The following is a 20,074-nucleotide window of genomic DNA, read 5'->3' on the forward strand; positions in this document are numbered from 1 at the left end:
CTGTCCAACCTGTAGCCTACACTGTAATGAGGCCAACATAAAATTGTAAAGTTTCTTAAAACATTGAAATCTTTATATACTTATTCTTCAATTTTTTGAAATTTGCATAGCATTCTAATACTTTTTATTTAAAAAATTGTCACAAGATGTCATTAGTATACACTTATAGAGTTTTTAAAAATATAAATTGGGTCATTTCCTAGTAAAGCCACTTTAAAAGACAGTTAAGCTATTTCCACTTTAAGTTAGCTGCTGTAGTGCTAGTGCAGAGAGGTTCACAAGTTCTGAAGACAAAAGTTAACACATTAGATCACAAATTTTTTTTGGTGTATACTTTAAACTGATTTTTTTATATATTCTGAATGGCATTAGAAGGGATATTTCACATCATAAATTCCTTCACATTATGTTCAGCTGATTTTGAGAAATAGACTGCCTTATATAGATATAGGACACTGGGCTTTAGTGACTAGGAAATAATGAAAATTACTTGTAACAAATTATGAATTTATTTATATAAATAGTGTACAATTAAAACATTTTTAATAATTTAATTTTTCAGTTGCATTTTATGAAATTTTTTGAAACATTTAGTGCATGTAAAATGTAATATTGCATTTTTTTGTAAAAGGTTTACTTTATAATTAGAATATTGCATTGTCTTTGCTCATCTCTTGAAAATGTGATTTTTCTTATCATATGTTACCAGCGTTTGATAAGCCAAGAGCCCATCCTCTCATTATTTTATTTCCAAACCTAATTTTGAAATACATCACTGCAATATTCCCACTAAAATTTTTTGACTGATATGGAGTATTTTCCATGAATAGTATTATACAACACAAATCTGGTGACTATAGCAAAGTTGATAATTCTGGTAAACAGGCATCAACACCACTTTTACCTCTAACAGCAATTCCATGTTTTTCTAGAAGCCTATCATGATGATCCACACCTTCCATATATTCATTATAATTTTTATTACTGACAGTTGACGTATAGACATTTTTCCATTAGCTCATTTGTTCCATCTCTAGACATGAAAAAGAAGTTGAACAGTATCATAATTTGATCCTAATAATTGCATTAATTGCCATTCAATTTTATCATTAGTATCATCATCTTGCAATCAAATAGGTAATTTTCCAAATTTTCTAGATAATTTCTGTAAATTTTTTCATTAGTAAAGGGGCATTTTCCATTTCTATTTTCTCAGATGGCACTATATGAGAACTATTTTGTCTCAGTTCATTCAAAAGTACATAACTGGTAAAAGAAAAATAAAAAAATGCAATAGTCCTTTGTATTTTTCACAATGGACTGCATATTCTCTATAACTGTACTAGCTAGTGGTTTTTTCCATATCTATTTCCTCAGTTTAATTGTTTCAGTGATATTTTGAATGTTGCTCAAACTACTCATATCTTCATTGTCCAATACTTCATCATCCATAAGCTCATCTACATTTTGTGGAAGAGCTAATAAATCTGCTTCAGTCTGCTTAGAAAATAAATAAATACCCATGTGCTTCTTAGTAGTTTTGAATGACTTTTTAAAACAATCAATTCTGATCAATCAAACAGAACCTAAAGTATGATGAATTAGAAATTATCTATAGTCCTAAAGCTGTGTCCTATTTATAGGACAGTTAAGTTTATAAACATTCTATGCCAGATAAAAACAATTTTGCTAAAAAAATAATTTAGTAGACAAGACCTTCAACAATAATTCTTATAAAAAAATTTATAAGTTACTTCAGTTATTCACAAAAAAATTATATTCAGATGAAAGATTATACAGTACAGACAAATATGTTGAATTGTCCTGACCAGTGCCACTATACAAATGATTACACCATGAAGTGAAATAAAACAACACAAGCACAGATAGGTACACTTCAAATATGAACAAAAATATTCAGAAAATATTTAGTATTTAAAATGCTAAGACCTGCAAAAATACTGTTGTAGAAATAGGACATTGGGCTAAAATGAATTAAAAGATGGCTGCCACCATAAATTATATGTATATTATGTACTGTACCTCAAATGAAAAGATTTGGCTATTTTGTATAATAATGGGCCAAGTGGCCAAAAAACAAATCATTTGGCACATTGGCTACTTTTTGGACTATAAAAATTATTTCGTTGTTTGGTTTAACCTAAAATGGCAAATCTACTCATGTCATCTTTACATGTAGTTTTATAGTTTGTGATGACCTGAGACAGTTTTTTTTTTCAAACGTGGCCTAAGGGAGCCAAAAGGTTAAACCATTGAAGTATTTAAAGCAGAGAATGTGATCAAAATATTTTAAGCAATCAGAAAGATTAGGAAGACCAATGCAAATTCTTGCCACATTGTGGTTGTCAGTAAAGGGTAAACTGCAGAATTTGTGTATCAGAAAATAAACTTTATCTAATTCAGATTGTATTTTTTGGAGCAGATAAGGGGCAGCCCATGGCCCAGACAGGTAAACAGTAATTAACTATTGACTGAAAATTAGTAAAGAAAATTGTTCTGAGTATAGTCTTTGAAGAAATATTTTTGCAAAAACAGCAGATAAAGCCACTTCTAATGGCAAGAGATTTAATAATGTAAGAGATAAGATTGTGGAATATTAATTTTTCATTGAATATGATACCAAAGTCGTGATGAGACTGAACATAGTTTATTATAGAAGAATCAATAAATATGGAAGAGTGGTAGGAATTGAAAAGTAGAGAAAAGCATATAATAACAGTTTTATGAATGCTGATTTTTAGATTATAGCTGACAAAAGTGGAACGTAGAGAATTGATAATAACCTGAAGGGAGGAGGGATCATTGGATAAAATCTTAATGTCATTGTGTTAGGCAATTATTTTAGTGTTTGGGTTGATTAGTAATTTATCTATATAAGCTGAGAAAAAAAGCATGCTTAATACAGAACCTTGAGGTATGCCGCAGATAGGGGAGAAAGGGAAAAAATCAAAATCACCAATGTGAATCTTACATAGTCTGGATAAATAGTAATTGTTTAACCAACAGTAAAGAGCAGGATCTAAATTAAAATAATCACTTAGTGTCTGAAGTAGTAAATTAGGGATAATAGAGTCAATGTCTTGGGAAATGTCAATATAGATTATGTAGGTAGATTTTTTGTTCTCAAAATTTTGCAGAATAATATAAGTTGTTTCAAGAAGGTTGGTGATAGTAGAAAGGTTACGAATGCTGCAGTGTTGATGAGGGGAAAATCTAGAGGTAATTTGGGTATAGATTTTATTATATAAGCAAATTTCAAAAATTTTTAACATGGCTGATAGAATGGTCACTGGTCTAAATTAAGTATCTTTTTTGGGGAGAACCTTTATATTAGAAATTAACCATTGATTTGGAATGTGACTACAGTTTAAATAAACTTGTGAAAAGTTTGGAGAGAATAACAGCTGATATTGCCTTTAGCTTTTTATAAAAAGTACTGTACTCAGATTCATTTGTTGTTGTCTGTCTGGTTAATGATATTTCAAAATACCAAAAATGTTTGAGTTATTAAAAATATTGTTTATTTAACACAAAGTTTTATTATTTTAACTCAAAAAGTTATTACAAAACTGTATAACTTGTTATTTATTTGTATATTGTAGTTTACTTATGTAGGTTCAGACTATTCTTCATGATAACTGACTCCACATTATAAAGAGAAGTTCACTAACACCAGGATAAGTTCTTAAGCAGTCCAAATAGATCAGTTTCACTTTAGAATTAAATGTTTTTTTTTTTTTTTTGGATACTATCTCCTGTCCATCATCAGATTCCAACATTACAGATTGAATTTCATAGATTACAGATTGGAACTTGTAACAGTGTAATCTGGTAATGGGAGATTGTATTCCAAAATATGTTTAATTTTGAAATAAAAATAACCAAATATATTTATAAAACTTATTTTATTTATATATTTTTTTTGACATGATAATTCTGATATTAGATGACTGATGATAGTATCCATGATTACAGTAAATAGATACTTATATATTTGTAATTTTTCAATATCAACAGATATTTTTGAATATATTTTGTTTATTTACACGAAAAAAAATATATAATTCAACTATTTTAGAGCTATAAGTTAATGACTCACATATCATAGTAAATATAAAATCCTGCATAATACCAAAAGAAATCTTACACCATCAAATGTTATGACTTGCAGATTTAAATATTAAAATCCAAAATATTATAAAAATAAATTGGAGTCAGAATTTGCTAATCTTATTTAATTGTACTGTGAGTGAGTACACGAAACACGTTTAGAGTTCAGAAGTTTTAGGCCTCTGTAAGTCAGAAAAGAAGAAAAATTCAAATTTTCATGTACTCACTCACAGTACAATTAAGTAAGATTTCCAAAATATTAGTTTATTATTTGCATTATTAGGAGAAAAATGCCACTATTTTGTTCTGACAAAATTAGCAAAAATTTTATACGAATAATTACTTTATTTGAAGCTAGGAAAATTGTATTGCTTAGCTTTCATTTTCAACTCATACTATTTTCAGGCTCTTAGATAAATAATTTTCAATAAATAAAATTGTATGATGATGATGATGATGATGTAATACTTGTAAGACCTGATAGAAATCACTATCTCAAAGCTAAAACCATTTTAACTAAGAAAGCATCTTAGTAATATGGTATGTGAAGCACTTATCTAATTTTACAGCATCAAATACTTTTAATTACATTAAAAGGAAACTTAACCTCATCATACAAAAATATCACACATAATTAGAACTGAAAGATATATGAAACAAATTGACCATTAAGATTATTTATGAAATATATGTTTGTCTTTCTTCACAAGTTATGTACACTTATTCTGCTAAGTCCTTCTTCATCTTCAAAACATTAAAGTACAATAAACCCTCAATTTAATGAACTAATTGGGGAAGGGTAAATGCTATTCCAATAGTCCATTAAACTGAATGTGCAAGATGTGTTAAATTATTATTATAATGTATAAATATGAACAAAATAATAATATAATGGACATTGAGTAATTTATACTTATTGACACCAAACCAACCTTTTAGCATGCTCCATTCATAAATAAAAATGTTTTAAATTTTTCATATCACAAATGTTTTAACCATTAAACTGAGGGTTTTTACTTCTAATAAATTTAAATATGAATATAATCTCAATTTAAATTTTAAAAACCAAACCACATTATCAATCCAAATGAAAATTGAATTCATATTTCAAAAGAATCATAAAACACAGTACAATTTTAAAAAGCTCAGTAGACATTTTAAGTGCTCATTAAAAGAATATTTAAAGCAAAACTTATAATAAAAATAAACTGCATAAGGAAATTATGTATGTGTATATAAATACATAAAATATTTTCCTTATCCACTTATTGGTAGTTAAAAATCCAATTTTATATATATATATATATAACACACAACACTATACTTAGTGTGTAGTATAGTGTTATACAGTATTTATATTCTAATAATTTATGGTCAGTATTATTTACATTTTTAAATTATATAAAATTAAAATCAAAGAACATTAAATGAACTTGTGAAGCAGGTATGGCCATAACAATAATAATTATTGACATTAAAAATTTTTAACACTAAATTTTTAGTTTTATACTCACACCATATATATTTTGAATCAAATTCTTCAACATTAAAATACTTCATAATTAAACACATCAATAAACTTTAGTTAATAAAATAAGAATTCAACATACAGTAATCCCTTCATTTATGAAAATTCACTTTAACAGGATTGAAAACTTTTTCAAATTCTAAATAATATAATTATGGAAATAAATGATATTTATATCAAAAAGTGCATTTCTTATTATCAATAACTTCTTATGTAGACATATAAAAAGAAATTTAACTAAAACTTTTCTACCTGAGTAAGAGCAAAATATTGTATTTAAAAATATGGAACAGATCTCTTTAAACAGCTTTTCATGGCTTCATTTATGCACAGTTTTTGTGCAATCAATTGCTTACATAAACAAAGGGATTACGGTATTAATATTAAAAGATAAAAACAACAAAAACCAAATTGTTTACAACTGAAAACAAAAGGAAAAAATTATCACAACTTAGCATGAATTTTAAGAATTATCATTCAAACATATAAATCTTGAAATAATTATATATATCAGGTTGAGCCATAAATAACTTCCGATGCAGCTAAGTAGAATCTATTGTTCGTATCTACCCACTATGAGTCACTGGGACAAATAAGTTTTTGTTTTCACTATATAGATGAGGGTTCAGTTAGTCTTCTATCATCTGTTTTGTGTGATGCACGTTTCATTAAACTGTTTTTCTTAACCTCTGAAATGGAGAGTCAAAAAGTGCATATTTGTCATGTAATGCTTTGGGAATTTAAACAAGGCAATAGTGCTAAGGCAACAGCTGAAAAAATATGTAGTGTATACAGTAAAGGACTAATAACTGATTGGGCAGTTAGAAATTGGTTTGTAAAATTTCTTTCCGGAGATACGACCTTAAAAGACGAACTGAGGACGGGACGTCCTTCCGACTTTGACGACAACCTTTTAAAGATAATATTAGAGCAAAATCCATGTCAATCAGCAAGAGGTATGGCAAAAAGATTGAATACCTCACAATCAACTGTTAACTGCCACCTGGAGAAATTAGGGAAAGTCAGCAAGTTAGGAGTATGGGTACCTCACAGTCTCAATAAACAGAATAAAGAAAATTGCATGTCAATTGCCACAAGTCTGTTCTCACGGGTAAAAATTGAGCCTTTTTTAAACAGGATTAAAACAGGCAATGAAAGATGGGTTACCTATGATATCATCACCTGCAAAAGACTGGCTTGATAAGGATCAACCACCCCTACCAGATCCGAAAGCAAACATCCATGACAAAAAGATTTTATTGTGTGTAAGGTGGGATTGTCGAAGCATAATCCATCACGAGTTTCACGAGTTACTGAAGTCAAATTTAACGATTACTGCGGATACATACGTTCAGCAGCTGAAAAGACTGCAAGAGAAACTCCACAAAAAGCATCCTGCACTCATCAATTGCAAAAACGTCATTCTTTTACACAATAATGTGCGACCACATACAGCAAGGGTGACTCAAGAAAAAATTCTTGAGCTTGGATGGTCTGTTTTACCACACCCACCTTACTCCCTGAACCTTGCCCCGACAGACTACCACCTTTTTCTGTTCCTTACAAAACTTTCTAAATGGAAAAACCTTCAATTCTGAAGAGCAAGTCAGCCAGGCTGTCAAAAATTTCTTCCAGTCCAAACCAACTACATTTTACAAGGAAGGAATTGATAAACTGCCAGGAAGGTGGGAGAAGGTCATACATAATAAATTACTATAATTTTGTTATTTAATTAAAGCAAAATAAATGTCTAATAAAAAAAACTGAAGTTACTTATGGCTCAACCGAATAAACCTATATTAGTTCTAAGAAATTTTAAATTTTATTGACATTCTTTTTTATATTTCTGGTCACAATTAACCATGTTATTTCTATCTAATGAAAAACTATCATAATTACTAGAAAATAGTGTCTTTCAGTTCCAAGTATTTGGACTCAGTCTTTTTACTTTTTTACTCATACTCAATATACAATCTAAAACTCAACAAGTCAGAGTCCAAAGTTAGTATATTTTAACATAACTGAATAGAAATTGTCAGTTGCTAAAGCATTATTAGTAAAGATGCAAGGAAACAAAATGTAAATTAGTAAAGATAAAATACAACTAGCTTAGTTTTGTCATCACATCTACAATACTAATATTACTGCATGCACAACAGAATTTTTAAGACAGTTTGAGACTTGGATGGAGAAAGCTGAAAATAGTCGACACCCACAAACAGATTAAGGCCAAGTGGTTAAGGTGACAGCTAACAATTCTGGACACCTAGGATCAAAAATGTACTGGAATTTTTCAATAGTTTGTCTAGATATGTTGCCCTGTCACTCAACATCCAGCCACCCCATCATTGTGGACTGGTTGAACCCATACGGGCTTATTGAAAATGGTTCTCTTAGTACCACAAAGTGAAGAGTTAGAAAAAAAAAAGTCCAAACCACAGAAAAAAACTGCATGCTGATTCAGAAAATAATCAAGTAATTTTTCACAAATCTGGCAACCAGGGGGTCCCATCTATTGGAGCATGCATACCTTTGTCTCCAGGTTGCCCTTTTCTTAATTCCGAAGGAAGCTCTAAGTTTTTGTTTTATTTTAAAATAATTTACTTATTTTTATTACAGAAAACTTTTTTATGACAACAAAATAAAAATAATGAGCAATTATTTGTGACATTGTCACAATGTTGGGCTGTAATTTTTAATCATATTTTAAATTTATTTAATTTAAAATATACGCCTTGATTTTAGCAGTGTCTTGCCCCTGTACATCACACCTTTCCTGTTAACCATACTCATGCTGGTCATCTATCTAACTCCGTTCAGGGGGAAATTTTTGAATTGAAATAATGTGACTTTCAGTGCAAACTGAAACTTCACATATATAGTTAATCAGGACCTCCTGCTCCTAAGCTCTCCATATCCGGTTTTGACCTTCATTTATCTAACACTGTTCTTGAGATTAAAGAAGGCCACAGACCACAGACCACAGGCCACAGATAGACAACAGTGAAAATTTATAGGTCTACAATATTATCAATTTAACAAAAATTCCACTTACTTAAACCTTTAACCGGTGCATAAAAACTTTAAAAAACAAACGTTTTCTAAACACCTTCCGTGTTCTTCATCGGGTAAGCTAGCTGGATTCTTTATTTTGGAACAACGTTACAAAACTTTAAACAAAATCGAATGATGAAAGTTCGACTGTCTGGTGTCCACTGCGCGTGCGTTGTATTTGTCGTGTTCACAGATGTTTGAAATTGCCTTTATTCCTCTCATACTCATGTACAGTACATCCTTACAGGATGTAATATTCTTAAATTTAAAGTTACATGTCCCCATATTTTTTTTTTCATCAAGTTAAATAAATCCTTAAGATTCCTTCTGCAGTAAGGCCTGCCAGGCCATTAACATACAGAAGGAGCACTATAGGTGGATAGCCACCCTGAAAATTAAAAGCACCAGGGACTTTGGGGAGGTTCTCAAGCATAAAAAATAACATAGATAAAACATTAAATACACCCTCAGATGGATACGCTTGAACAGAGTTACATTAATCAGAGCTGATAAAGCCAAGACCTTGGTAATTATGAAAAGAGAAACTTATGAGAGAGGGCTACAGGAATACATTGGTGTGACAATAAAATGAGGTTGAAAGTAACTGGATTGATAAGCTATATTTACGAGTTAAGTGTTTCTCTAGTACAAAGTTGGCCAAAAAACTAGACTTGAAGAACATTGTAATGGATACATCAGATGTTTCTAGATTATTTGCATTTGCAAAAACGCATAAACAAGCCTAACAGTTGCGCCCGGTTGTAGACAAGGCCAAAGCACCAACTTGTAAATTGGAGAAAGCTATCCATAACATCATTACACCACACTTAAGTGGCTATCTGATTACCATCTCTAATCCAGTGGAATTAATTGAGCAGTTAAAATTAATCACCTCCCCTGATTGCATTACTGTGTTAGATTTTAGATCATTATACCCCTCCATTAAACTACCTCTATGTTTCTGCACTCTCAGAGACTTCCTCTTTACGAGAGTAAACAACACAACTCTACACCAGAACATAATGGAATTGGCTCACCTAATATGTTATAGTTCGGCGTTTCAGTTCAATGGGGTAATAAACACGCAATCGAGAGGTGTCCCTATGGGCAGCCCGGTTTCCAGAGACTTATGTGAATTAGTGGTGAGACAGCTCGAGACCCGGACCCTTCCAAACTTCATGCAAGACATCATACTTTACAAAAGATACATAGATGATGATATTATTGTTTGGAAAACAACACCAAACCTGGCACGATTTTTTGAAGTGATGAATGATAATCCTTATGGGCTGTCCCTCGAGGTCAAAGAACACAGCATCACCAATGTCCACTTCTTAGAGGTAGATATCATTTTTGAGGGACCTAACATCCTCACTATGGTCTATTGTAAACCATGTGCAAGCCCCACATACATACTGATTGACTCGTGTGATCTGTTTCAATACAAGTTAGCTGCATTTAGATCATTGGTTAGAAGAGGCTACACACATTCATCTATGCAACAGGCACTTACAGAAGAGTTAATCCACATTGAAAAGATTGCAGTACTGTGCATTTCAGCAATCTTATACAAAGAATCTCAGAACGCCACAAAAGAGCACAGATATCTTCCAACGCCTCTACAATGATACAGGGGGATAACCAGACTATAGATATTGAAAGGATACCACTTACTTCCACCCCCGTTTTGAGATCTTTATACAAGGCTATCGCTAAAAAACGTAAAGTCAACATTGAATACAGGAAAGGCCCAACTATGTTTGACATATTACGTAACGAAAAGGACCATCAGACCCGTTTAAACTGCCAAGCATCTATCAAATCCCTATTAGAGATAACCGATTAAGTAGAGACATGATTGTACATAGAATCGACAAAACACTCTATTGGGGTCAGAATAAAAGAACACAGATCCGATATACAATACAATAGAGCCACCACCATATGTGGAGAACATATGCTTCTGACCCAGACATTATTGTGGATTTTGCAGAGGAGGCGTTAACAGTCACCACCACACGCATGGACCACCTCAAATGGCTGGAGGCAATTGAGATATATAAGGCGCACAGTATATCTGCATGCATTAACTCCCAGGAGAAAATGCCTCTTTCAATGGCCTGGCAGGCCTTACTGCAAAATGAATCTTAAGGATTTACTTAACTTAATGAAAAAAAAAAAAAAATACGGGGACATGTAACTTTAAATTTAAAAATATTACATTTTGTAAGGATGTACATGAGTATGAGAGGAATAAAGGCAATTTCGAACATCTGTGAACACGACACATACAACGCATGCGCAGTGGACACCGGACAGTCGAACTTTCATCATTCGATTTTGTTTAAAGTTTCGTAACAGTGTTCCAAAATAAAGAATCCAGCTAGCTTACCCGATGAAGAACATGGAAGGTGTTCAGAAAATGTTTGTTTTTTAAAGTTTTTATGCACGGGTTAAAGGTTTAAGTAAGTGGAATTTTTGTTATACACACCCCAGTGTGTGTGTAGTTATATTATCAAATTTCAGCCCAAAAATATTTGTTATTAATTTATTCTGGAGGTTGTGATTGTTCGGTCAAGTACTGAGGTACAGTATCACTGTATTTGATTAATGCAATTTTGATATACACGGAAGCATTGAGGGATTAATTAACCATGTTAATCAAGGGATAATTGTATGTATCTACAGATATCTTCTTGTGTATGATGCCCTTTTTTATAGTCTGCGGGATTTATTGCTGGCAACATGTTCTTAAAATACAAGTACACATGATGTTCATTTATTTATTTTATAAAACTTTGAAAGAAAAAGTAGATTGAAGAAAAAATATGCCATAAAATCAAATGTTCAGAAATTATTCAAGGTGGTCTCAAAGTTGGCAGTAAGATGGCCAAGATTAAGGTATTAGTCTACTGCTGTGGGGATCTGCAACAAAGTCTGGGAAAAACAATTCCCCTGGAATTTTTTGTGGGCTGTTTTCCCCAGATAAGTTGAACTCCATCCATCATCACCCAGCCATCTCATTGTGGTCTAGCTGAACCCACAATGCATAAGAAAGGAAGAATGGCACTCTTAATGGAAAGAGTGCCATTCTTCAGAGGAAAGAATTAAAAAATAACTTTAAATGAAATATTATGCATATTTATAGTAAACTTTATAAATATTTAGTTGCTTTATTTCTACTTAAGATATCTTGTTTTGTATAAGTGGTTCATTTTGTGCACATTTGAAATGTCATTAAAAAAGTATTGTCTCAAACAACAATAATTTGGTAATTATAATTAAAAAGATGTTTGAAAAACATCTTGTCTTGTTTGCAGAACAGGATATGAATTTAATACACACATCACTTCAGACTAAAATATATGTACAGCAAACACAGAACCAACTTTTCCAGTGCATATAATACAAAAAACAAACACTACAAAAATGTTTTCCAACTCCTTCGAAGCTCTTCTTCAGGTGCAACTGAACAGTTACCCAATGGAACGTTATCAGAACTAATGCCTATTTGTAGAAAGTTTTTAAAACAATGTAATTCAAACTACTATTTGAAAATATAAATTTAATGCTGCCCAAGTGTAATCAAGCACATAATGATCATTTAACTAATGACTACAATTTTGCCATTCCACCAACAACACCATTTCATCCTTAAAATTTATACAGGATGACTCAAAATTAGCTTTAAAAATTTCTATGGCCTCCAACCATCTGAGATGCTGTGTATGTGGTGATGTCAGAGAAGTTTGGCCCATTCAGCTGCATCTGAAGAACTCTGAAGGAGTTGGAAAACATTTTTGTACTGTTTATTTTTTGTATTATTTGCACTGGAAGTTGGTTCTGTGTCTGATGAACAGGATATGAAGTTTAGTTAGTTAATTGTATTTGCTAAATAAATGAAATTTCTATGTATGGCCTAGATAAAAACAAATGAGATAAAAAATATTTTATTTGAGCTTTGTTAAAAAAATACACAGATGTTTTTGTTGTATTTTGTGTATTGTAGATACCAAAAGTTAATAAATGGAAACAGATATCTAGTGTTTAAACACTGACTCTGACTAAGAAATCTAGACTTGAGTTGGACTCACTGAGTATCAAAATACCAAGTTTTACCAAACCCTACTAGAGAATAAACTATTTTTGATTTTTAAATTAATTTTGCATATTTTATGCTTCTAAATTTGGTTCTTTACTGCTACTACTGCATGCAATATATATATGTTATACATTAATTATTCCAGTTCAAAACTTAATAATTACATATTAAATTGGATTATTTTTTATAAAATCCAAATATCATATGAATATGTATGAATTGTTTTAAAGAAAAAAATCTTATTTAGGATTGTCTCTTACAATTATTTGAAAAACTTTATTTAGACATGTTTTAATAAGTTAGTAACAAAGTTAATTAAATTAAAAATTTTTATCTTTAAAGGAGCAGAAAATTAATTTCTTCACTATTTAAGCTTTTTATATATTATAATTAAACAACAGAAAAAGAATTAATTTATAAGATAGTGGAGTTAAAATTACATATATAGTATAAAGAAAAACTTAATTTAAAAAAAATTTATTTTTATACTTGTATTTGAACTAAAAATTTTAGACATTGACAATTTATCAGTTTGACAATGACCTAGCACATGTACAGGTTTAAATGCAATATCCTGTATGATAAGTTATACATTGTAAATTTTATAATTAGAAATTATTTTAATCTATTACTTCATAATAAAACAAAACATTCTATCAAAAATAAATTTAGTGTAAAAAGCATATTAATTTGTACATAGAAATTAACAAATTAAAACTACAGGTCTATTTTATACAAAATAATTTATTTCAAGTTGTAAGAAAATATGTTTTATTATCCTTATGTTATATTGTAAATCAAGAAAATTATAAAATTATGTTAAAAATTATATATATAAAACAAACTTATCATGTTACTAATTATTATTTTAACTTATTTATCATATTAAGAATTTATAAAACAGATCAACTTATATATATACACACACACATAATTAGCATTTGGAAAAAACAATTCCATGTTCTATCTTACTGCATTCAAAATTAACTGAAATAAACAAGCCAAACTCAAGCACCCAACATTAAAATTCCAAAGTGTTTTTAATTTTAACTTTTCATCTTACATTTTTAATAAATTAAATAATGAGTCAACAAGGAGAAAAATTATGAAAATGTTTCCTAATTCTGGTTATGAGTTTGGGTTATTTATTTTAATTTATATTAATAATAAATAAAAATTGCAATATCAAACTAAAGAATATAACTAAATAATCTTTATTACTTAATTATATTCTTAAATATAATATTGGATTTTACAAATTTTGTTCTCTCTTTAAATTTATATAATCCAGATATTTTTATATGAAAATTTTATATAATAAAATATATCAGTTAAATAACTGAAAGTAGATAAATTAAACAGTGAGGATTAATTAATATATTTTACTTTATATAATAAACAAATAAAACAATGATTATGCTTCAAATTATCTTTGTAAGATACATGACAGACAGACAAAAAAATAAAAATTGTAAATGTTAAAAAAATCATTTTTAAAAGCCATCGACGACAGTACTAAAAAACTGTTTATAATTATTTAATATATATAATTTAAAATAATTTGGTATAAATGAAAATATGTAATAAATACTAATAAACATCAAAATTTTAATCACCATTATTATTTCATAACTAAAAATATGAAAATAATAACAAACATATATATTAGCTTTCCATAAAAATTTTACTTGAAGTTAAACTTGATTTAATCCATTTGTTACATACCTGAAAATAGGAAGAATTATATCCAATTCATTTGAAATGGAAAGTATGAAAATAATAGTTATTTACTATTTTAAACATGGACTTACTTTTTGGAATATTTGTTGTTTATTCCAAGTGTTTTTTAAATTGAATGAGGTCTATTCAACTTTCATGTAATTATAATTTTTAATACAATATATTAAAAAATTCTAGTTTAAGAAGCTGTAAATCTGGATTATTAACTGTAGTCATACAAGCAGATAATAAGAACTGTTTTTATTACCAGATTTTAAACTTTTTAAGCTAGATATGTTCTAAAATTTAATTTCAAACACACAATGTTTTTATTTGCGAATTACAATATTTCAGAAAATTTAATGTAATAATCATATTAAGAATAAAATGATAAAAGACAGATTGCAATAAGATGTAATAACAATTTTAATTTATAATTCAATCTCTGTTCTTTCAGGTTTCCAAGTCACTATAAGCAAATGCTGTATGGTTTCTCCCCAATCACTTTGACGTTTGTCATACAAAATCATATGATGATAATTTTATTTCCCACCCATCATAATCTCAATACCAAAAAAAGGAAAAAGCTTAATAATAAGAACTATCAATAACAAAAAGAAAGATAAAAAAAGACTTGGAAATTGTTAATAAAATGATCAACCTTACAATAAAAACTGATTAAAATAAAGGGATTACTCAAACTGTCATGAATATTTTTCACTGTAAAGTATTCTCACCTTTCGACTATACCTCATATATGGCATAAGAGGTTTATCCGGTGGCTTTGGAGGTTTAGGAACTCTACTGTCAGCCTAAAGAAATAGAAGGTGTCTGATATCAATAAACAATACATATGAAAACCTAAAATATTTTAATATGAAATAAAATATATATAATTTTTTAAGGAAATATAACTTACAACACTAGATCCTCTTGAACCAAGTCTAACAGGACTAAATGAAGGATGGCCATGTGGAGAAGGAACAAAAGGACTACTATTATTAGAAGGAGGCTGTAATATAAATGAAAAAGTATGGAAAAACAACATTCAAAATTGTTTCATATTTATATTATAGAAATTTATATATACAGTGGGTGATCGGTTAACAAACATAATCCGTCCCAAGACTTTGTTCACTATCCAAATTGTTTATTAACTGATTATTGATATAGGCCTACCATAGGTTTTCATGGGAATTTGATTAATTCGTTTTGGAGACCCCAAAAAATAAAAAATATATACTTTCTTACTACATTTATTTATATGTAATATAAAAATACATATATACACAGTCTTGCATTTTTATTAGTCATGTTTTTTTCCATTTGTGGGGATTAAAGAATCTGTCTAATGTCAATTGCTTTTCTCTCTTCTTCAGGAATTTTCAGAAGTAATTAATAGCATTGTAACTGTAGAGATCTCCAAGCCTATTAACCTCACCCTGGTTTGGATGTCATTCTAAGATCATCATTCTGACATCCACTTCTTTGAAAGATCTTGAATAGCAGATATCAGCATTAATCCTCTTTTTCAGAAGAAAACATATCTCACCGAATTTCTTGGTGTTCTTCTGTCGTCAGATCCATTTTCAGGTTCCATTATTAGCTCTTCAATGTTCTTTATTTCTTAGACGTGATTTTTGTTACGCCTTAAGCTGTTTGAGTCTTCTTGATTATAATGTATCTTTCTTAGATAAGATTAAACTGCACTCTACTGTAGATCTGTTCAAGCCATACTGCCCAGCAACATCAGACATCTTCTGCCTACTCTCTACCTTTGCTATTATACTCTCACCTTTCAAAAATAAAAACAGACGCAAAATTTAATGAGTGCCCGCCTGACAGTCTTGCAAATACTATAAAAAAATTTTCTGTCAGAAAAATAAGAGGCTGAAATTACAAGGGAGTTTCAAAGTTTGGAGGAATACTATCTGATCAGTATATACCAGGTTGAGCATCGACGTTGACATCTCCTGTGCTCCAAAAAGTTTCAAATTGTTGCCTGAAGACAAGGGAAAACCAATCAGTACTCATTATTTTATGTCACTTCTTGTGTTTTTTCTGTGAGGTGCTTGTTATCCAAACATGTGTTCGTTGTCTGAACATAAAAATCTTTCACGAAAGTGTTCATTATCCAATCACCCACTGTACATTTTTAATTAATTAATAAACAATTAATATTCTTAAAAAGTTATAAGAAGATATTGTAAAACAATTATGGAAATTGAAATAAAATCCTCCATGATATTTATTTTTATCTTAATTATGCTTTAAATTTAATGAGATCCACTATGTCACAAAACCAATGAACCAGCATAAAAGAACTCAAAGTCAATATTTCTTTTATGCTGGTTCGATGGTTTTGTGATGTAGTGGATCTCGGATTAATAATAACTGGGGTGTTGTTTTCATGCTTTAAATTTATTTTATTAAAACAGTTTTCTGCATATGCAATTACTAAGAAAAAATAAATAAATCAACTATTGAACTAATTCAAAAAAATCTTATAATACTGATTTATGATAAGTGAAAATTTTTATCAGGATCAAGTACAAATCTACTTAAAGTTCCTTTATTTTAAATTATCTTATTCTAGAACTCATTAATAAACACTAAGGTATCTCAAGTATTCATTATAAATACACTGAAGGATTATAAGGTTTCTGCTTTGAATCAGATAAATGTTACATGTTTCTGCTTATTATAAACAAATAATTATAAAAATAATTTGAATATAAGAGAGGGGTCAGGATGTCCCCCTCTTTTGAACGTCCATCAGAACGTTCAAAATTCTTGTAACAGATTCAAACAAACTTTTATTTATTTTAAGAATGAAATTCAATCTTCATTCAATAATAATTTCAAAATTCAATTATCACCCAAATAACTAAATTGAAGATCAGGTCCACATTTTTGTACATGGTTGAATATTGAGTGCAAAGCTATTATTTAGATAACTAGACACCCATTTAAAAGATTGTGTATACAGTATGAAAAATTATAAATAACAGTTAAAATATGATTAAACCATAAAATTTTTTTACCAATCTACTCAGTTGTTTTTGAATCATACTTTCTGTACTTATTCCAACAGGGGACCTATTCTGAACTCTTCTGATAACTCAACGATAGCAATACACGAGACATTCAATAAGTCCTCTTAGCAAAAGGCAGTTAACGAACCTTAGACAAATTGCTATTCTGTGCTCCATGTTACGTGAGTTTCACTATGGGTAGTCGGTCGAGATGCATCTGAATTCCATGCCATCAACAGCTGTTATGCTTTAACCAATCACAGTTTAGTTAACATTGTATTTTTGTCACGTGATGCAACCCGTCGTCTTCTAAGTGAAGCACGTGGTTTTCATATTGTTGTGTACCAGGGCTAGTCAAATAGTTTTGTGTTAAAATGTCATCAAAGAAAAGACAACGCAGCCAACAAACTACAACTTGCCAGTTTGAGATATTAGTTAAAACACTTCAGTTCTAGCCGGGGCCAGATTTAGGCATTTCGAGGCCCTAAGCCAAACTCTGTGTGAGGCCCCTTACCAACCCTTTACAATTCTAGAAGTCAATCATATAAAAAAGAGAATTAATGTAAACATATTAATTTTAATAAAATGTTTTGTTGTTAAAAAGGTATTATTACAACATATTATAAAATAAGGTACAATTTAAAGAGGGTAACACTAAAAATTTCGTTTCTGTCATTTTTTGATTGCAAAAAAGCTACTAAAAGCTACCTATAAAAATCAAATGAATTTTATAGTAAAAAGAAGAAAGTGGCAGTGTTTGATTAACGCCTTGGAGCACTGCCCTTCTTTTGTTCCGACACCTCTAATACGCCCGGAAAGTATTATACCAAACGTTGAAAATCTCATAAAGGGTATGAAATTAACCACACAGGATTATTACAGATGGAAAACGAGAATATATGCCGAAAAAGTAAAACGTAACAACTCAACAAATATAGTTTTCCAGCAGCGCATTAAAGAAACAAAGGAATGGCTCCAAAAAAACGATGTGGTTCTCTTAAAGGCGGACAAATCAAAAGGTCTTGTACTCATCAAACGAAGCTCGTATAGGGAAAAGTTAAATGAATACATCGATAGCACGGAATGTCATCTTGCCCCGAATAATTACTTGGAAGCATTGCAACAAAGAGTGATAAGATTCACCCTAACTCCTCTAGCGAAATTGCTACATATGGATGCTGCCACTTTACAAGCTCCCAGAACTCCGAGAATGTTTGCTTTCGGAAAAACGCATAAAACAGGTTCTCAATTACGCCCTGTAGTGGAAAAGTGTAATGCTCCGACGTTCAAGATAGAAAAAGTACTTCTTAAATTTATACAAAGTAATATGCAAGTTTCGCCGTTTTCGATCAAAAACTCGATAGAATTGATCCAAAAACTTGAGGATGTTACGCTCATGAATGAGGAGTGTTTGACGGTATTGGATTACAAGGCATTATACCCCTCCATCAAGCTGCCTTCTTGCTTTTGTGCCTTGCGGGACTTTTTATTCGCCAATATTCAGAACGCTGCAAAGTACCACACCCAGATCTTGGAATTAGCGGACTTGATATGTCACACATCTTTCTTTGGCTTTGAGGACAAAACTTATATACAGGGGCGAGGAGTACCGATGGGTAGCCCTATGTCTTATATACTCTGCGAATTGGTACTCCGCAAGCTAGAAAGCGGTATTCTCCTGATAGTAGAGCATATTTTATTATATGTGAGATACGTGGACGACATCTTTATCGTGTGGAAGGACAATCGCAACATCAAAAAGTTTATAGATTTAATGAATCAAAACCCCTATGGTTTAACTCTAGAGTTGGATCAGCAAAGTTATAACAGTGTTAATTTCTTGGATCTCACTATAACATGTGTAGGAGGGGAAATCCGCACGAATGTCTATCGCAAACTGACATCAGCCCCAATCGTTATCCCTAGGAACTCCGCAGACCCTGGGCATATCAGGATGGCAGTATTTCGCTCGTGGATACAGAGAGCGCACACACACACTGCACAAATGTTTTGGATACAATTAAAGAACTACAATACATCCGAACAACAACTTAGAAAAAATAGATGCTCTCATCAAGAAGGACCATAACCGAACACGTGAGAGGAATAGAAACCAACCAAGAGAAAAAGTGATCCTCGATTACATTCCTTTTCTTAAGCCGTTAGTTAAAAGGATTTCCAGGAGTAGGAATTTGCAAGTTATTTATCAATGCAATCCGACTATACACAAGCTTTTAAGGAATGATAAGATGAAGTATGAGCGTAACTCACTAACAGGAATTTATTCGATACCATTAAGGGATCATAGGTTCGATTCTAAATTAGTATATATAGGGGCAACTTTGAGAAATTTAAAAAAGAGGATTAATGAACACAAACGATCGGTGGAAAAATCAGTATGATAGTACGGTCCTGGCCAATTATGCTAAGCAGCAGGGCATCACGGTCTTTTGGGACCAAGCCTCTATCATCAGGTCTACTAGATCGAGACACGCAATAAAGTTT

At 30.6% G+C, this 20,074-nt stretch overlaps 1 protein-coding gene across 3 annotated transcripts in view; it reads right to left on the bottom strand.

Moving 5' to 3' along the window:
- Nucleotides 1-20,074, bottom strand: part of Bap111 (Brahma associated protein 111kD) — a 66,623-nt gene that overhangs the window by 24,830 nt on the left and 21,719 nt on the right. For all 3 annotated transcript variants that reach the window (XM_067283067.1, XM_067283066.1, XM_067283065.1), the window contains exons 4-5: nucleotides 15,454-15,546; nucleotides 15,272-15,346 (exon numbers count right to left, since the gene is read on the bottom strand). In XM_067283067.1, the coding sequence (XP_067139168.1) occupies nucleotides 15,272-15,346; nucleotides 15,454-15,546 (168 nt within the window). The remainder of the gene's footprint in view (nucleotides 1-15,271; nucleotides 15,347-15,453; nucleotides 15,547-20,074) is intronic.

This window comes from Centruroides vittatus, unplaced genomic scaffold, assembly GCF_030686945.1.
Source record: "Centruroides vittatus isolate TY-2023 unplaced genomic scaffold, ASM3068694v2 contig_976, whole genome shotgun sequence".
NCBI lineage: Eukaryota > Metazoa > Arthropoda > Arachnida > Scorpiones > Buthidae > Centruroides > Centruroides vittatus.